Raw genomic sequence first — 18,942 nt, forward strand, 5'->3', positions numbered from 1 at the left:
TCAGGAGTAAGCCCTACTGAGTTCATTGAGATGTATTCCCAGGTAAGTGTGTATAGGATTGCAGCCTTAGTTAGTTGTATGAGGTCTCATTATTACTACAAATAAAGTACCTACATAAATTTAGCTAGAAAGTGTGTAAGACATGGTGTTGCCACCAAAAATGGCATCTCCGTATCACGTTCTCTGTCTAAAATGCTTAGGATCACTTGCCCCATGTTGTGGTGTTATCATGTGTTTCCCAATCCCACATCATTATCTGGCAGTGGTGTTTATGTGGAAACATACCACATGATAATTCACAATTAGGGGTGTTTCTACACATCATAGCCAAGTCTTGACCTGAGGATGACATTCTCAGCAGTAGCCCCGTGGTGTGCATAATATATAGTTCTACCCAAAATACAAGAAGAAAGAACACTTGATAAGTGTTCACTGAAAAGGAAAAGAAACTCCTTATTCAAGAGAGAAGTAAATACCAAAAGTTTAAGACAAATGAATTGCCTCCAATGAAAAGTGTGTTGTACTTGAAGCAGGCTAGGCATAAAAAAAAAGAGTATTTCCTCTGTTAAATAGTTTTCTCTAGCATCTTTTTTAATGGAACACTTCATGAACGTGTGTGTCACCTGTGTGCAGTTTTCTAGCATCTTTTGAGATTGGCACTCTTGCGTTTTTCTCTTTAAATGTTACCCCAGCAACATGGGAGCTTCTCACAGAAAAGTGACTCCCATCCCATTTGGCTAGGAACTTGAGCACACTCCGGGAGAGAGCGGAGGACAGGAAGGCCTGGCATGCTATGGTCCATGGGGTCACGAAGAGTCAGATATGACTTAACGACTGAACACAACAACTGTGTGGGTAGGGGCCCCAAACAGGAAAATTGGCATCCCCTTTCCTGTGATGGGAAAGACGCACACAATCACTCTCCATTTAAATAGGATTATTTAAATCAGGTGTCCCCAACCTTTTTGGACCTGTGGGCACATTTGAGAATTGAGAGACTGCTGTGGGCACCACCACAAAATGGCTCTCATGGAGGATGTGGCTAGTCACATAATGGGTGCCATGTGAGCCTGGCTCATCAAAAGTGAACTAAAAGGTGTGGGGAAGGAGAGAAACAGTGAGGCTAGAGGTTGGTGGGGGCGGGGAAATAGCAAGGCAAAGGGATAGATAAAGAGCAAGGCTAGAGCCTAGGAGGGGTAGAAACAATGAACTAAAGGTGAGAAATAGTGAGGCTGGGAGGAAGGGGGAAATAGCCAGGTAATGGGTTAGCAGGGAGAGAAAGAACAAGAACAAGGCTAGAGGGCTAGAAAGGGAGAGAAAGAAGACTGCCCTAACATTTTCCCAAGGTTTTTATTTGAAATGTGTGTTTTTTAAGGGAACAGGGAGTGGAGAGCTTTGTGGGCACTATATTGGGGAACCTGATTTAAATCATTTAAATTCTACCACAACTAAATAATGGTCACCCTTGGAGAAGTGCCACACACATGACAGGTGTACCATTTAAAATGGCTCCTAAGAGTTGTAAGTTGTTTTATAATAAAGTGTTTTCATGATCTGAATCCCAGAGGATATTTTTTAAAAGACTGCATTCAATACTATGAAGAGAGTTTGTCACTTTGGGTTTTTTGCTTTTGTACCCGAGCCTATAGGCCTACTTGGTTCTTACTTTCAGCATACAGAAATGATATCTGAATAATTTTCAACTTAACGTTAATTTTTTTTCGGCTTTGCTGTTATGTGATACCGGATAGGAGAGATGTTCTGAAAGCAGTAGTTCTCAACCTTGGGTCCCCAGGTGTTGAGGTACAACTCCCATCATCCCCAGAAAGCATGGCCAATAGTCAGCAATGATGGGAGTTGCAGACCAACATCTGAGACCACCAGATTGGGAACCATTAACCTACAGATTGGCCCACATTAGCTTTTTGAACAAAGGCCACTTCTTATTCTTCAACTTCAGCCTAGTAAACTTATTTCACTGGAAGCATTAAGAGTTAAAAGTTCACTAATTTAGGAAGATTGCCAGAACAGGCTGATTCACATTGCAAGCTGCAAATGATACAGGAACAGGGTTTGACAGCCATACTTCCTGAGGGTCCACCAGAAAGGTGAAAGAGAAGTCGCCAAAGAGGATAGGTCAGTTTAGAATGCTGAAAAGTAATGCTGAGTATCTGGTTATCGGTCTCAGGATACAAATACAAGAGCTCAATGTGAACACAATCTTCCCTCTTGGCACAGCTCCCAAAATTAACACCCACTAATGGCAAACATGCGTGCAAGGAATACACTAGTTATGGCTGTCAAGGAATGTTTGGAAAACTTCCCAATTTACTTTAAAAAAAGTAATTGAAAGCAAAAGTCCAACAGTGACCTCTTCTGCCAACCTTTTCTTAATGGAAAGAACAGGAAATATTCCTAGTTAGTTTTCCCACCTCCACAGAAAAGAAGGGAGTGCATTTAGAGGCTACAAAGGGGAATTAAGATGTCTCTTTTATGAGTATTTCTGTAGCCTTTGGACAAACCTCAGACACTCAATATTTTGATTTCTCATCTCCACCCACATTTATATACATCCATAAAAATAAAAATGATCTATAACTGATGTGAAACTAAATTAGATGATCCTAAAAGAAGAGTTCCTTCTAGCAAGTCTAAACCAAACTAAGAGTTTTCATCCTCACAACAACACCCCATCCCGAGCCAGTCATTCTGTAAAGCAAACAAAAACCTCTACATGCTTCTTTTTCAGCAGCATGGTTTAGTCATACAAACTGAGTGCATTCAGATGTACTGGCAAACAATGATTTGCCATTATGAGACAACCCTGGGCTTGTGTACCCCTTTCTCCTCTTTGCCTTTCTGCAAGAGGAGGAGATTAGAAAGTTCATATACTGATTAATGAAAAACCATAGCTTGCATAGCATGGCTGTTGCAATGGGACAGCCATGGTTTGCCACATTCAAATGAAACAGAAAACTGTGGTTTGCCACTCACCAAGATAAAGACCTTCTAATCTAAGAACATAAGAGCAGCCATGCTGGATCAGACCAAAGGCCTATCTAGGCCAGCATTCTGTTCCCACAGTCGCCAAACAGATGCCCATGAGAAGCCCACAATCTCCCGCCCGTCAACAGAGGGGAACGGGAGGATGGGGCACTCATACAGAAGGTTGCTTATGCTCATAATGGCAAACCATGGTTTTTCATTGCAGCTGAATGCAGCCACTATAGAGGCAAGCATATATATATTTTACAGACACATCAAAGCAGTTCTTGCAATCTGAGGTTTGATTTAAACTTTTCAAGCTTTTTTCAGATAGCCTTGACACATCTGTATTGGGGGGCTCTATTGATGCCTGGCACTGGGAGAAGACTGTGAGATTTGAAAAGCTAGGATGCTGATTTTTTTTAAGCATTTCAACTCTCCAGTACCTATAACTACCTAAGAGGCTTTAAAATGTTGATCAGCCTGTTTGCTTGTTTTTAAGCATCCTTAATTCTGGCTGGCTGAAGGGGGATAGTTAAGCATACCTATATACACACCCAGATGGCAGGAAGAGATAAGACAAATAAAACCCTTGTGGTATCTGACATGTTAGCGCCTTTCATGCATGTTTTGAATTGCAGAGAAGTACCATGTTTTAAGAGTTCATTTGAACACAATTAAAATGTCAGAAATATGGATCTCTCTTGGCCAAAACACTCTTTTCTTTCAAAATCCTATATTTTGACTCAAATTTAACATATTGAAATAATGCCTAGACTATGCATACTTCATTTTTGGAAGCTTTAATTTGTTTAGTCCCTCCCCCACCCCGATTCTCATTTATTTATTTATAATTTATTTATTGCATTTATATCCTGCTTTTTTTCCTCTTGCAAGGAACCCAACGTGGCTTACATTATCTTCCCCTCTCCATTTTATCCTCACAACAACAACCCTGTGAGGTTGGTTGGGCTGAGGGTCTGTGACTGGCCCAAAGTCACCCAGTGAGCTTCCATGGCCGAGTGGGGACTAGAACCCGGATCTCCTGGCTCCCAGTCCAGCACTCTCATCACTGCACCACACTGACTCTCATCTTGCTATCTTTCCCACCATGGGCTGTCTCCCTACTGCCTTCAGTGAATTCATTCCAGGACACAGCATAATGTTTGTCTCAGATTGATAGCATTCTTCCCTAAGCTAACCCTGTTTAGAGAAATGTGGGCGCTTGGACAACCCAACAGACAGTATCAGATGTCATTAATTTAGCTACATCCAGCTCTAAGTTTAGCCCAGCATCTTGGGCAGAAGTTTTTCCCATCCCCTCCATCAGAGGGGGTATCTTAATGGAAGACACCAAATCCTGGTGCCTTGCTTTGAACAGTTGCCCCCTGCCCCCATTCCATATCACAGATTGCTTCTGAAAGTCCTTTCAAATGTCTCTTGCCATGCAGCATTTTTTAGGGGGTGAGATCATTAAGAAAGATGCCTCTAAAGCCCTGCTGGGCTCATGGAGCTAGTTTCATGGAACTCTGGATCCTGGTGACTGATTTTTATAGGGGTTGACTATAGTTGCAGGCTTTTTTCAAATGGAGTGACTGGCTATCTCTTGTCTCCATACAGCCCCATGCTATCTTCCAACAAAGAGAATGATTTATGAATGTGTCTATATTACTCAATCCTTCCACCTCTCAGCATTTCCTCTAATCTGCCCTAGACAGAAGTATCACTGTTGCAGGAAGTACCAACAATGCCTCTTCGCATAATCGGAATGACTCCTCTAAATCATGCCACAAATCCATTAGACAGCCACTGCCCCCAAATTAGTGTAATGACGACAGGACCATGTTTCATGACAGCAAGGCTTCCAAAGAAAACAGCTGTAACTTTATCAAGATGCTAAATGGCTGTCCAACATCCAAGTGAAAAAGAAATCAGCAACATAAAATTTAAAAAGGCTCCAAAGAGAGAAACATGAACTTCAGCAGCTAATCTGGGAAAAACAGAAAACAAATTCTACTGAAATTGTTCAGGACTAACCAGTACAAATATTTTCAGAAGAGGTAACTAAACACACAGGTACTTAAGATTGCTTCATTAAACCCCCCACCCCCACCCCTTGAAAAAAAAATCAACTTAAACTATAAATAAGATCTGGACAAAAGGATGGGTAACTGTGCTGCTTTTACCAAAAGAAAAAATGGGGAAGTTGTAACTCTGAAAGCAAAGTTTCCAAAACATTTTACCCCACCAAACAGAAAAATTTAACTGACCTTGTTGCCTGCTCAAACTAGGTTAAAAGTTTCCTACTAGTTTGTTTCAAGGACCACTCAACACCACCAGGTTGATATCAGCTTGGGCATATAACACTCTCTTTTATTCTTGATTTTTTTTCTTTTGATCACCTATTGTATCACCTGTTGTACTGAACACCTACTCCAATACTCAAAAGATTGCTTGTGGCATTTCAAACATTACTTGGTCCAACAAAGTATCATTTGCTCTATTTTTTTTGTTTGTTTATTATAAAATTGGCAAAAACATGGACTAAAAACTATGGAATTCTGGAACCATGAGAACTACATCTTCTCAGAAGGCAGTTGAAACAGATATTCCATAACCTCTATGATATAAAGTCTACTTACAAAAGAGGAATCTCAACAATTAGCTGAATAAGGCAGCACAGTAACTCTTCTATAAGGTCTTCACGTTCTGTTCCTAAAGAAAACAAAAATAAACACTGTTGCTGGAAGTTTTAATAATAGCAACCCTGCTTTCCCTTCTTTACAGAGGAAATCAAAAATGTTCATCCAGATTCCCAGAGACAAGTTCAAGCTCACCAAAGTTTAGGTTTTCTAAAAAAAAAATATCTGCCCAAGAACAACATGATGCTGAAATTTGAGGAAGGGGTGTACGAGAATTTGATTCTCTCAAAATTACAAATTCAGAGCCTTCAGATTTTCAATATTACTACCATGGATGAAGTATAAGCATGGCAAAACCTAGCCGAAGCTTGTCTAGAAAAAGGTTAGAATCCTGTGTCACATGGAAATTAAGTATCAAAGAATGGAAGGAACTGGTGGATAGATATGCGAGAAGGGAACAGGGCAGAGAGGGGTGGAGGAATGAAATGAAGAGACTGAAAACACCAACTGCTCTGTAATGCTTTTTCTGTTGCCTCTAACAACCACCCTATGAGCTAGATAACTATTATTCCAATTCTACAAAAAAAGGGCATCAAGGCTGACTTGCCCAAAACAGAGCTTGCCCATGGCAGAGTCTGGACTTGTCCCCAGACTCTAAGCTCCAAGTCCAACTCTAGCTATCAACTCATTAATATCTCAGTAATTTTTTACAGGCTTAAAAACTGTAATACTTGCATTCAAATCAGAGGAACAATTAAAACTAGGTTAGGAGGATATTAGAGCTTTAGGCAGTATCCGACAGTGTCATTCTGAATTTGGCCCAATTGTTTTCCGGGCCAAATTCAAGGTGTTGGTTTTGACCTTTAAAACCCTATATGGTTCCGGCCCGGCCTATCTTAAGGAGCGCTTCCAGCAACACCAGACAGGCCGCTTAACAAGATCAGCCTTGGATGGCCTTCTCTCTGTCCCATTAGCCAGGACAGCTAGACTGGTGGGGACAAGGGAGAGCCTTCTCTGTGGTGGCCCCCACTCTGTGGAACTCCATCCCTAGGGAACGCCGCCATGCCCCCTCTTTAATGAACTTCCACCGCGCATTAAAAATGTGGTTGTTCAGGTAGGCATTTTGGGTGGGTTAGGGTATTTTTTAGAAATATGGTGTTTTTACTGTAGAATTTTATTGTTTTAAACTGTTTTATTATACACTTGTACATCACCCAGAGTGGCTGGGTGACTGGCCAGATGGGCGATTAACAAATTTAATAAATAAATATTCTGCAAACTAAAATAGTGCTAGCAGAGCTCCACCAAATCTTTCTGTTGTGTGACCAGTTGCACAAGCATAATGCATAAGCGTTTGTGAAAGTATAATGCACAACCGGTTGTGCGTTACTCTTGTGCAACCACTTGTGCAACCACTTGCACCAGCACAATGGATTGCACAGGCTTAATGCACAGCCACTTGCACAACCACACTTGCACAAACGTAACTTTAGTTAGATTCTTCTCTTGTGCATAGCAGAATGACACAAATGACACGTCATTTGCGCTGACACAGTTGAATACTTTTGGGGAGTTTTGAACTCCTCAACTTTTTGATGTATACCTGAAGGAAAATATACATGTATTTCGCATATTATCAGTCCCACCACTTAAAGCGGTTGAGAACAATGGATCTACAGGAGCAAAAAGGCTACATCAGAGGTTCCTCCAGGTGTTTTATACTTTATAGCAGAGAAGTCTAACTCCCCAGGAGAGTATCACCAGAAGTTCAGGAGAAATGAAAACCCTGTTACTTAACAGGTGAGAAGGAGCAAAGGAAAGACGAATGGAGACAAAGAGAGAGAGACAGAAGGCACATATATAATACAAAATTAAAGTTGTTCCTATGTTTCAGTTTGGGGTTAAAGGCAATTCCTGGGTCTCAGAAGTGTATAAAGACTACCAAATTAAGTAAAATGAATGGGCACAACTGGCCAGCTGAGACACAATTCTTTCAATTTAGCACTTCCTTACAAAATTACTATCAGTACTACACAGCTAAAAAAATATGTAGAGGGAAATGTTCTTCTCTCAGATGCAATAATTAAGCAAAGGCCGTAAAATGTAATAGCTTTCATTTGACTGCTTCACAAGGTCCAAAGGAAACAGGATTCTTCCCCCTCCCCCCTCCTCTTTCCATTATGTTTACTTGGGGACATGCCAGTCATTTGCAACCAAGACATCCTTGAGTTTACATATGGTTAGACAGTGCCTTTCAATGCAAGAGTTTGTAGAATTAAGTCCTGGCATAAAAGGAACGTTATGTGCCATCATTATCCAAGCCTCACAACATCCTAAATGAGGAAATTATCCCAATTTTATAGAGAGCTAAACTAAAGCAGGAAACAATCAGCTGGCAGAAGATCACAGTGAAGGAGAGATCACACCAAGGAGGAACTCCAATTTCCTGGCTTCTGGATCCCTGCTCCAAACCCAACAGACCACACACAAGCACCTTCTTTTTTAAAGATGTCATGTTGCCTATAAACAAGGCAATTAAATGCCACTTTCTTCAACCAATATACTGTTACAAGATTTGCTGCCTTGATTAGTAGGGATGGGACTATCTCAAAAGGTTTTCCAGCCAGGGACAAAAGAACATTAATGTTCCCTAATGACTGGGGGTGATTTAATGGCTCTCTCTCCCTTTGGAATGTGACACTGTTCAGAACTAGTTGGTAGGACAGAGAGAAACAGTTGGGAGTTTTGCGGGGGCAGGGGGGCAAGAGCTGTAAGCAGAGCTGGATTGGAAGTAGTGGAGAGCTGCAGGGCTCCAAGCAGTTGCTCTCTGAGTTGCTGATGCAGGATCTGTGGTTTCTGCTGTATTGCTTCCAATATGTTGTGCTTGCACATCTGTAAATAAAACAAGTATTACCAAGACACCATGCATCTCTCATCCAGAGACACTATCCCTGGATTTCTTACGGCTTGAGGAAGTGGGGAGCATTTAACACCGCACCTTATGCCGGCATAAGAACCAAAGCAGATGTGATAGTGGCTATGGGTTAAGATATGCCTGTTTAAATGTTTTGCCTGTGCCCGGTCATGCATAACATGCACTTGCCATGCAAGTCGCCCATTCACATGCAGAGTTGGCACAGGCTGCTGTTCACTATCATGCTAGCTCCACATGTAAACAAGCTAAGTCACAAGATGATTGCATTTGCGTGTGACAGGCATGCATGGAACACTTCTATGGACAAGCAATTCAAATGTTTCAGCTCTTAATGAATATTTATCTAGCTGTTAAAAGCTCATCCTTGGTTTCCTGTGACAAATAAAAGAAGAAATTCCTGCTACAATAAAACTATCAGCTAGCAGACCTCACTCTTGAGTATTATAATCAGGAGACTTTTTTTAAAAAATATTTAACTGCTTGTGGTTTCTTTACAGCAAAAGCACATTCTCAAGACTTAAACAGGATTTTAGTGAATGGATTTCACTTGACACTTGCCCTAGTCTGGGATTGTTTATTTATTTTGAACATTTGTATAACTCTAACGAACATTCAAGGTGGCTAAGAGCAGCATATTTTAAAAAATCACATGCACACAAATAGCAGAGAAGCATCCACTCAGTACAAACTGCAAATAAACTAGACCCAGTAGATTAAAAATAATTCAAGATACTTCCAGCAGCATTTCAGTCAAATCAAAGCAGGAAATACAAAATGTAACCAAACTGAGTTAAACACCAAAAGCCTGGAAGAACAGGACTGCCTTAGTCTTGTGCCTAAAAGAAAATACTGACGTCAGGCATATGTCTCACAGGAAGGGATTTCACAGATGGAGTGAAACCGCAGAAACAGTCCTCTCCCCGGTAGTCACCCACTTAACCTCTGGTGGTGGAGACACTCACAGAAGGGCCTCCGGTCATGATCTCAGTTGTCAAGGCAGGTTCATATGGAAGCAAGCATCCTTCAGGTCCCCAAGCCCCTAATCCTTTATGTTTTTCAGAGTCAAAATCAGAACTTTGAATTGTACCCAGAAACAAACTGGGAACCAATGTAGATCTTTAAGAGGGTAGGTGTAATACCCTACCACTGGTGATCCCCAATCAACAGCCTAGCTGCGGTGTTCTGCACCGGCTGAAGTTTCCAAAGACTTTTCAAGTACAAATATAAAGCATTTGACAGTAATTAAGCTTGGATATTAGTAAAACATGGGTGGGCAGCTTGTGGCTTTCCAGATGTTTTTGGACTGTAATGCCCATCAGCCCTAGCCAGTACAGTCAATGGTGAAGGGTGACAGGAGTTGCAGTCCAACAAAATCTGGAGGACCAAAAGTTGCCAACGAAGAGTCGGACACGACTTAATGACTGAACAACAACAACATACTAAAGCATGAATCATCATGGCAAGGTAATTCCTGTCCAGCTGATGTGCCAACTGAAGTTGCAAAAAAAGGTGCTCTGACTGCAAGCTATGAATGCAATCTGAGCACCCACAAACTGCACACCTGCTCCTTTGGGGGGAGTGGAATCCCATCAGTTCCACTGACCTCCAACACCTCCGTTTAGTGGATATGGATATAGACACATCTGGGCACACAGCTGCATGACAGCACAGGACATGGGGAGGCAATGTTTTGACAGAACAATGACAAGTTTCTAAAAAACACTTTCCTGCCATACTCAGCTGGAGCTGCTCTCCAGCAACTGACATGCAAAGGCTTACTACCTCCAAACCTGGAGTCTCCACCCAGCCATCATGACTAATAGCTGCTGATAGATGTATCCTCCATGAATTCATTTAATTCTTCTACCAAATCCAGTGGCTAGCTATTACCAAATTTTGTAGCAGCAAATTCCATAAGTTTATTATCCATTGTATGAAGAAGCCATTCCTCTTCCTAAAAGTTTCTGATCAGTGTTCTGTAGAAAACAGAACATCACAGCCGTGTTTCTTGGCTCTGCCAGAACATACATTTGGCTCTGGAAGCAGTCTTAAAGCAAGTTTCTTTCTCTCTCTCTCTCAATCTCATATGTACATATATAGATGTATCAGCTACCAAACTGCTGAACAATGAAATCCTTCTACTTGTAAATAAATGGGATATAAACACAGAGATGTGAAGGCCTAGGGGAAAAAAAACCAGAAAAAATGGGGTGGGGGCACAAATTCAGGAAAAAATCCATTTTCCCCCCAAGGGATTTTTTTGAAAATTTGGGAGAAACCACTCCCCCTGCCCCAGTTTTTCTCCCAGTCTTTCACATCTCTATATAAACATCTATACAAGTTCATGGTTGCCAATTGGCCTTTTCTGGCCAATACCATCCTAAACAAAATGTTGCAGCGCAGAGTACACCTCTTCAGGATTCCAGCCACTCTATTCCATTCCCCGCCCCTGGGTTTTCGGGGATGGGGAGGCATAATCATTCCATGCCCACTGAGCATGCCCAGTCCTAACTGGGCTTGGTTTTTTTTGCAGATCAGCGCTTAGGGTTTTTATTCTAAAAAAAATATGTTGTACTTCTGCCAACATTGAAGTTTGCCCCAAGCCTGCTAATGCCTGCCCTATTGTACATTGAGGCTACATTAGGATAGGCATTCTGAGAATGAATTCTCTATCTATATATCTATCAATCATAAAATGCAAGCATTGTGAAACACAAAACTGGGAAACTTAATAACAGACAGCATTTTATAGTAATAAAGTACTATAACCCTAGTAAATGTGTGATGCCATTTCTTCTCTTAGAATTGTTAATAATTTACCATAAGAGCCTGGTGTTCTTTCCTCATAAGTAAAATGAAGTTGCAGTTCTTCTTCTGACATCTGACAGATCAACACCTTGAGCAGGCAGCAAATAATAAACAGTGCATTGTGAGCCTGCCAGATAAAGAGGTGGCTAGAAGAGAAACAGAAGTTTCAATGTCACATATACCAATCAAACATATTGCAAGAATTATACTCAGATATGCATTTCTGCAAGTCAAGGACTGCTCCTACAGACCACATGTATGAGTTAAAACCAAGGTCTTGTGTTAGCCAAAAAGAGTGCACACACAATTAAAAAGCAAAAACATTTATCTAAATCATTAATTAAAAAAAGATACTACAATTTGTATGAGGAATAATAGATACCATTACTAAGAAACACCATTTTACTGTAAAGGACATGAGCTTAGAAAACTGCTTAGGCAGCCTCAGAGGTTCTTCCTGTCTCAGTCCTTTGATGTAATCATTCCCAAGTGACTGGGGACATTTGTACTTTGCACGTCTTGCTTTTCACAAAGAAGATGAAGAACATCTAGAATGCAATTCCTACACGAATTAGTCTATCCAAATGCCAAAGCAGGCACTTTTCAGCAATGAAAAAAATCCCTCTCTTTGGGGGGAAAAAAAGAAATGGAAAGTCACATTTTCTATCCTATCCAAAAGTAGTGTGTTCCAGAGATAATGCGCTGGATTTAAAACAAATTGAGGTTTAACGACAAAGCTTCATCAAGCTGGTTTGTAAATACTCCTAAAAATAATCACTTGAGCTGAAAAACAAATGTTTATTTTGCAAACTAGACAGATGGTAGCACAACATTAGAAGCGATTGCCACATTCTAAATGGAAAAAACTACACATAAAATAATTGCTAAATCATTATCTTAAACACTTGTAAGCTCCAAGGAATTTTGAGTCACAGACTATAAAACTAGAAAATAAGCAATGTGACGCCATTTTTATTGTCTCCCCTTCCCACCCTCAGTAAATAATGGGACAGCACTGCCCTGTGCAAGACATGCCAGAGATTAATACAAACTTACGTAAGCAAATATTTGTTGTGTAACTGAGAACAAGCAGCAAAGTTTGTTAAGACACCACTGCTTTCCAACATTTCACCTCATCACCAGAATTTTGAACCGTGCAAAGAGTTTTACTGAAAATAACATATAAGGTTAGAAAGATTTAGGGAACAGGGCCCCTTGCTAACCATAAGCCCAGCACTGAAAGTATCAGTATGGATGTAACGCCAAATTCTATTTACATTACATGTGTGCAGTATTTGTAGGAAGACATCTGTGGCTCAGATGGGCATCATGCAATCAGCCGGCCACCCTCAACCTACTTGCTACAATTCACTGTCTGTCAACAGCCACATTGAACCGCCTAACTTCTTTGGACCCGCCACCAAACAGCTGCCAATAAAAACAGAAGGTGGTGCCATGGGCTAGTTACACAGCATAAGACTATTATCTGACCTGATGTCACTACTGATGTCACTTGACGCAATGCAAACTTGTTATGACTTGCTGATGGCAATTAACAGAAGGTAAAACTCATTTTTATAAATGAAGGTGCTCTGATGAAATTTGGTACTAAACCCACAATAGGCCTGAGGCAGGACTCGCTAAGCTTAAGGGAGATGCAAGCAACTCCTAGTTTGAGAGGGTTATCAGAAATGCTTAAAACCAGCATTTTACTTAGCTATCCACCTGGGGTGAGTAGCTTGCCAGCTGCATGGCTCCACCAGCCCTGTGTACACACTAATGAGCCAAGTGGTAAATGTTCTTGTATTTAAAAATCAGCAAAGCTGACTTAAACAAAACCCACAAACATGTTGCACTTACTTTTGACATTCTGCTGAGATTTTTAACTCTTTGGTTCTAGAAAGGAAGACTTTAATCAGTGCTGCAAGATTTCCTGTCCGAGGATTATTCTCCACTAGGAGGAAGAATTGAACAGGTTACACGCCATGTCAGATCTTGTAAAATCTACTCTGGGTTTAAAAATTCAATCCTATGTATACTCACCTAGAATAAGACCAAGTGAATGCAGTAGTGCTTAATTCCTAGCAAATGTGCTTAGAATCAAGTTGCAAAGTCTTTCTCCTCGAAGGCTCCTGCACTCCCCAAATCTGCTTGGAAGGTACCCCAACCCTCTAGAACAGATTTCGAAAGTGCACAGAGAGTTGTAGGGGGGAGACAGAATTGCCCCCCAACCTGTTTCGCTAATGGAAACAGTTCTGTCAGCAGCTGGACTTAATTAGGTACCTCCACAGCAACTACTGGGAAAGCTTTTGCATCCAGTCCTCCACTCCGACGCTACAAGGTTATTCCCTGGGGTGCTTTTGTTTGCCTTAAGCTTGGCCAGAGCAGGCAATGGCACTTCTATTAGAAGGCCTTTTATTACTGTAATACAACTTGCTCTAAGAAAGACTCCCCCTTTAGTGAGTATAATTCGTGGGTTCACACTTCTATTATCTATTCTTCCTACTCATTAAAATTCAGTGTTCTTTGTTCTCATAATATATGCCACAAGTTTCTTCACAAATGCATAACAGGACTGCAATATTTGCAGCACAATCCTATTTGAAGCTTACTCGGAACTCAGTCCTACTGAACTCAGTCAGGCTTACACTGTAGATTGCAGCCTCAGTTGTTTGATGGGTTAAAGAAATTAAAAACTCTTTCACTGAAAAGGTGCCCTAGTTAATCAAGCTGTAATTTATCAAGTAACAATGATGCAAAATTACTTTTCAGTGCAAGTACTTACCAGTGGTGCAGTGAAGCAGAAACATTAATAAGCTGGGTATTATGCTACGTACCGCTGCCCTTTGACGGTTGGGAGGAGGGGTGTTTGTGTGTATACATTCACGTACGCACGTGGATGAAATGGATCAACAGAGCTGCCTGCATTTTTGGACTATCCTTGGAGACATGGCTATGGGACCAGGTGTGATGAGTTCCTGCACTTCAAAATTTACCACTACACCATTGTACTTACAAACACTGTGTGTGACAGGCACTATCTTAGAAGAGGCATTCCCTTTTCTTTAACATACAGCAAGGACTGCCTCGTATAATGTAATGTTTATCACATGGATCATCTAAAATTAAACATTTTTAACAATTTCATTCTATGCCAACTTAAAAGACTTGATTGATTAATCAATTAGAATTCACATGACTAAGATTTCTTTAATAACGTAGTAGTGATGGGCACTAGGTTAGATGGACCTAGATGTTATGAACACAAAGAGCTGCCTTTGTACTAGAGATGTAAAGTTTCTGGAAATTTTGAGGCCATGGGAAAAGCCAGTTTTTTTCTGGGAGTTTCGGAAAAATTGGCAATTTTTGAAAACTTGAAAAATAAGCAATAGTTATTTTCTTAGCACTCTTTACAGATCTAAAGTCACGTTGCTGTTTTAAGACAGCCTTCTCCAACCTGATGCCACCAGATATTTTGGACTTCATCTCCCATCAGCCTCAGGCAGAATGGCCAATGGTCAGGAATGCTGGGCACTTTAGTCTAAAACAGCAGTCCCCAACCTTTTTGGTGCCAGGGACCAGTCCAATTTTTCCACGGACCAGGGGGAGAGGGGTTTCCGCTGGCGGACTTCCGGCCACTGGGACATAAATGCGTCCCTATTCTTTGTAGTAATTGGCTACGTAAAGATTTACATAGCCTATTACTTGTAGAACGGGGACGCAAATGGCATCCGTGTAGCGGATGCCATTTGTGTCCCAGCAGCCAGAAGTCCACCAGCAGCTGGAGCTGGCCGGCAGCTCCGCGGACTCGCTGCGGAGCGGAGCCGGCCAGGGCCAGCGAGGATTCCAGGAAGGGACGGATCGCCTCCCCCCCCGCGGACCCCCCGCAGACCCAAGGTGAGGGGGTTTCGCACACCCCTGTGGCCCGGTTGCTGACAGGCCATGGACCGGTACCGGTCCACGGCCCGGGGGTTGGGGACCCCTGGTCTAAAACATCCGGAGGGTACCAAGTGTGGGAGGGCTGCTTTAGGAACATAAAGCAGCCTTTCTGTTCCTAAAGTTATTGTATGTAAGACTTAGTTTTCTCATAAAATTATCATTATATTTTAAAATTTAAAAAAGTAAACTCAGTTAGTAAATGTTCAATTATTGTCTGAATAGATTAGAACAACATTAAATGACCGCTGCAGCATCAGAATCACAGGACTCTATAGAACAAAGCCTAAGTTGTCAAGAATACACATTTACTGTCAAGAATGCACAATGGTGACTCTACTCACATGTGAGGAAACTGAGTAGAAATGTCTATCAGTAAAATACACTTTAGATCAATAATTTTAATAAGGAATGAAAGAACTAAATATGCTGGGAATCTTACAGAGAGGATTAAAAAAAATAATTTCCCCTATGGCTTCATTGTTTCCAGACATTTTACATCTCTAGTCTTTCTATAAAAGTGTTATTACATAGTTTTTAGAAATCATTTTGGGGGAGTAAAGGCTGGGTAACAATACATTAATACTTTGTCTTAAATTCTAAAGGAACGTATTTCATAATCCAAAACTCTTCAGTTTTTCCAATTTTGGGGGGGTGAAACAAAAACTGTCCTCAGAAAAAAAAGAGAGGAAAAAAGGGGGGGGGCAGTTCCCTACTTTTTCTGTTTTTTTTCCGGGCCTTCACATCTCTACTTTGAACAGTATCTCCTTGTTAACTCTTGTCCCCTTCCCTTCTGTAATGCATAATGTCATGCTGGTGCATTTGTTTCCCAGCCTTCCCAGTGATTGTTCATGATGTGGAACACAGGTAGAGAAGTGCACAGCATCACAAAGTCACAACATGGGTAGGGGTGTTGTAAAGCAGTAGGAAAAGTATTTAACATGTATTTGCCATTTTTTAGCAGCAGCCGCATACCTCCCATAATGTCTAATTCTACCCTCTCAGATGGCTTTAACAAAAGATTAGACAAATTCATGGAAGGTAGGTCTGTCAACAGCTATGAGCCATGCCAGGTAATAGAATCTATAGTGCAAAATCTGTAGAACCGTGTGGCACGACAGAAATGCTCAAATTAAAATTAAAACAAATCACCATGTTCAGAGGTAGTGTGCCTTGGTCTGATTCAATAAGGCAATACGTTCATATTTAAATTCAAAATAGGTTTTAGGAAGGATCAAACTTCAAAATTTTAAAGAGGCAGCTAATGCAGATTCCAGATCCCTTTTCATATTCCATCTCTGCTTTTACTTCCTACATATATTCTCCTTGGAATAAATGCTTTTAAATCCTTTTTTTTTTTTTTTTAAGGAAAAGGAAGATGAAAAACAACCTGTTCTACTACAACTTAATATAACTGTGCCCAAGCCACTTCCTGTGACAGCATGCAAAATAAAGGAAAAACCTGTGAAAACTTTATGTTCAAACAGCACATGCGGGTACAATATGTCTACATCAAGCCTTGGGAGTAAAGAGTGTCTTTTAAAATCCCATGCACAGAGCACAGATGGAAGATATTAAATGCACCACAGATACAAAGGTTTATAGAGCAGTGTGATTTACTAGGAAAGTTGACAATATGAAGAACACGGAAATAAATGCCAACATCAAAATAGCCTCCTACCTAAAGACTTGCAGACCGAGACAGCAGCTTCTTCCAAAAGCTTTAACTCAGCACTGAATACAAAAGAAAAAATTGATTAGAACCAACAGCGAGCTTCTGTGGAAGCAACTCATTAATAAGGACACAAAGAGGTTTTTTTTTAAAAGGAAAGCAATTAACATCTGTTATCATGAAGCATGTCATTCCTATGAATTACAATGTTAGCCCTTCCCCACTCAAGGGCTCAGGGTAAGTGAAACAAAAACCCAAATATATAAACACACACACTGCAAAACTTACTGAAATGTGATACAGCACAATGATAGCTAAAACTGCACAATACCAGTTTGATTCCAAGTAGTAACGTGTGGCTGTGAGAGCTGGACTATAAGGAAGGCTGAGCGCCGAAGAATTGATGCTTTCGAACTGTGGTGCTGGAGAAGACTTACGAGTCCCCTGGACTGCAAGGAGGTCAAATCAGTCAATCCTAAAGGAAATCAACCCTGATTGCTCACTGGAAGGACAGATGCTGAAGCTGAAGCTCAAATATTTTGGCCACCTAATGTGAAGAGAACTCACTGGAAAAGACCCTGATGCTGGGATAGATTGAAGGCAAAAGGAGAAGGGGACGGCAGAGGATGAGATGGCTAGATAGCATCACAGATGCAATGAATATGGACTTGAGCATACTCCAGGAGAGAGCGGAGGACAGGAAGGCCTGGCGTGCTATGGTCCATGGGGTCACGAAGAGTCGGACATGACTTAACGACTGAACAACAACAACTAGACTGTAAGCCAAATAAAAAGGTGCTACAGTCAAAGTTAGTCAAACAGCTGAGTTTTGGCCATCTACAATAGCACCGTAGCATATAGTGGCATTCTCTCTATGGTAGGTAACAGCTAACAATGGACAGCTGCTTATGCTGGCCAAATGCATAGTTTGTCTGTAAGGCAGGCAAAGAAGGCAATCTGTATATTTCTTCTCCTTCATTATATCACACAAGAATTAACTTCCCTCCAGAAGTTTTGGACTATAACTTCCATCACCCCAGAGCACTGGACATACTGGCAGCAGCTGATGGAAGGTGTAGTCCAAAACATCTGGAGGGGCCCAGGTTGGGGAAGGCTGGTTTACCTCATTGCATTATAGGAATGAAACATGTTGCAGCTGTGTAGTGTTATGACAAGCCAGTGGTTTCCACGTTTTCTACCCTCAGGGAAGAGTTTCCACTTCAAGTTGTCTGCCATGGCACCTCTGCTCCTTGCAAAGGATTCTGGGGGCATGCCACAGGGCACACCTGACATTCATACAAGACACTGGCCAGGCCTGCTGGGCCTAACCTTTGCCTCAGTTGAACCAAGAGTGAGACCTGTAACACAACCCACTCTTTCAGTTGGCCACACACTACAGGAGGAGATGGGTGTCAGTGGTGGGCAACCTGTCTTTCAGGGAAGTTTATCTACTGTAACTGGTTCTCTCACTGAGGAAACCCTGATAAACTTATGAGGAATGCCAGGAACACAGTTTGAAAACCACTGCAAAAGGCAACCAAACGTCCTTTCAAGAGGGCAGAACCTCTTCACATTAACAGTTTCATTGCAACATCTACCAATCAATAATCAGCATTTACACAGAATGTTTAATAAGCAAATGCTTTCATTTATTCTGACGAGGGCACAAATCTAATTTTAAGGTGCATCCGTGTGAAAGTTTACCATTAGATCATAGTCTGAACATTCAAACCATATTACACCAATTCTGCATCAGCCGCACTGCCTGCCTATTTGCTTTTGGGCCCAATTCAAAGTGCTGGTATTGACTTTTAAATGCCTTAACAGTTTGGGGCCACATTACTTAAAGGACTTCCTACACCCATACAAACATGCTAGAGCACTAAGATCAACTGTGCAGGACCCGCTTGTAGGCTTGCAAGGAAAGGAGGTTGGGCTGGAGGGCACAAGAGACAGGGGCTTTC

The 18,942-nt window shown here is 41.3% G+C and overlaps 1 protein-coding gene across 5 annotated transcripts in view; it reads right to left on the reverse strand.

Moving 5' to 3' along the window:
* Nucleotides 1–18,942, reverse strand: part of DYM (dymeclin) — a 270,157-nt gene that overhangs the window by 194,306 nt on the left and 56,909 nt on the right. For all 5 annotated transcript variants that reach the window (XM_084832890.1, XM_084832889.1, XM_084832886.1 and 2 more), the window contains exons 4-7: nucleotides 16,988–17,040; nucleotides 13,231–13,324; nucleotides 11,383–11,516; nucleotides 5,628–5,700 (exon numbers count right to left, since the gene is read on the reverse strand). In XM_084832890.1, coding sequence (XP_084689016.1) covers nucleotides 5,628–5,700; nucleotides 11,383–11,516; nucleotides 13,231–13,324; nucleotides 16,988–17,040 — 354 coding nt within the window. The remainder of the gene's footprint in view (nucleotides 1–5,627; nucleotides 5,701–11,382; nucleotides 11,517–13,230; nucleotides 13,325–16,987; nucleotides 17,041–18,942) is intronic.

This window comes from Heloderma suspectum, chromosome 2 (assembly GCF_057233095.1).
Source record: "Heloderma suspectum isolate Gila_16-S chromosome 2, 16-S_ref, whole genome shotgun sequence".
NCBI lineage: Eukaryota > Metazoa > Chordata > Lepidosauria > Squamata > Helodermatidae > Heloderma > Heloderma suspectum.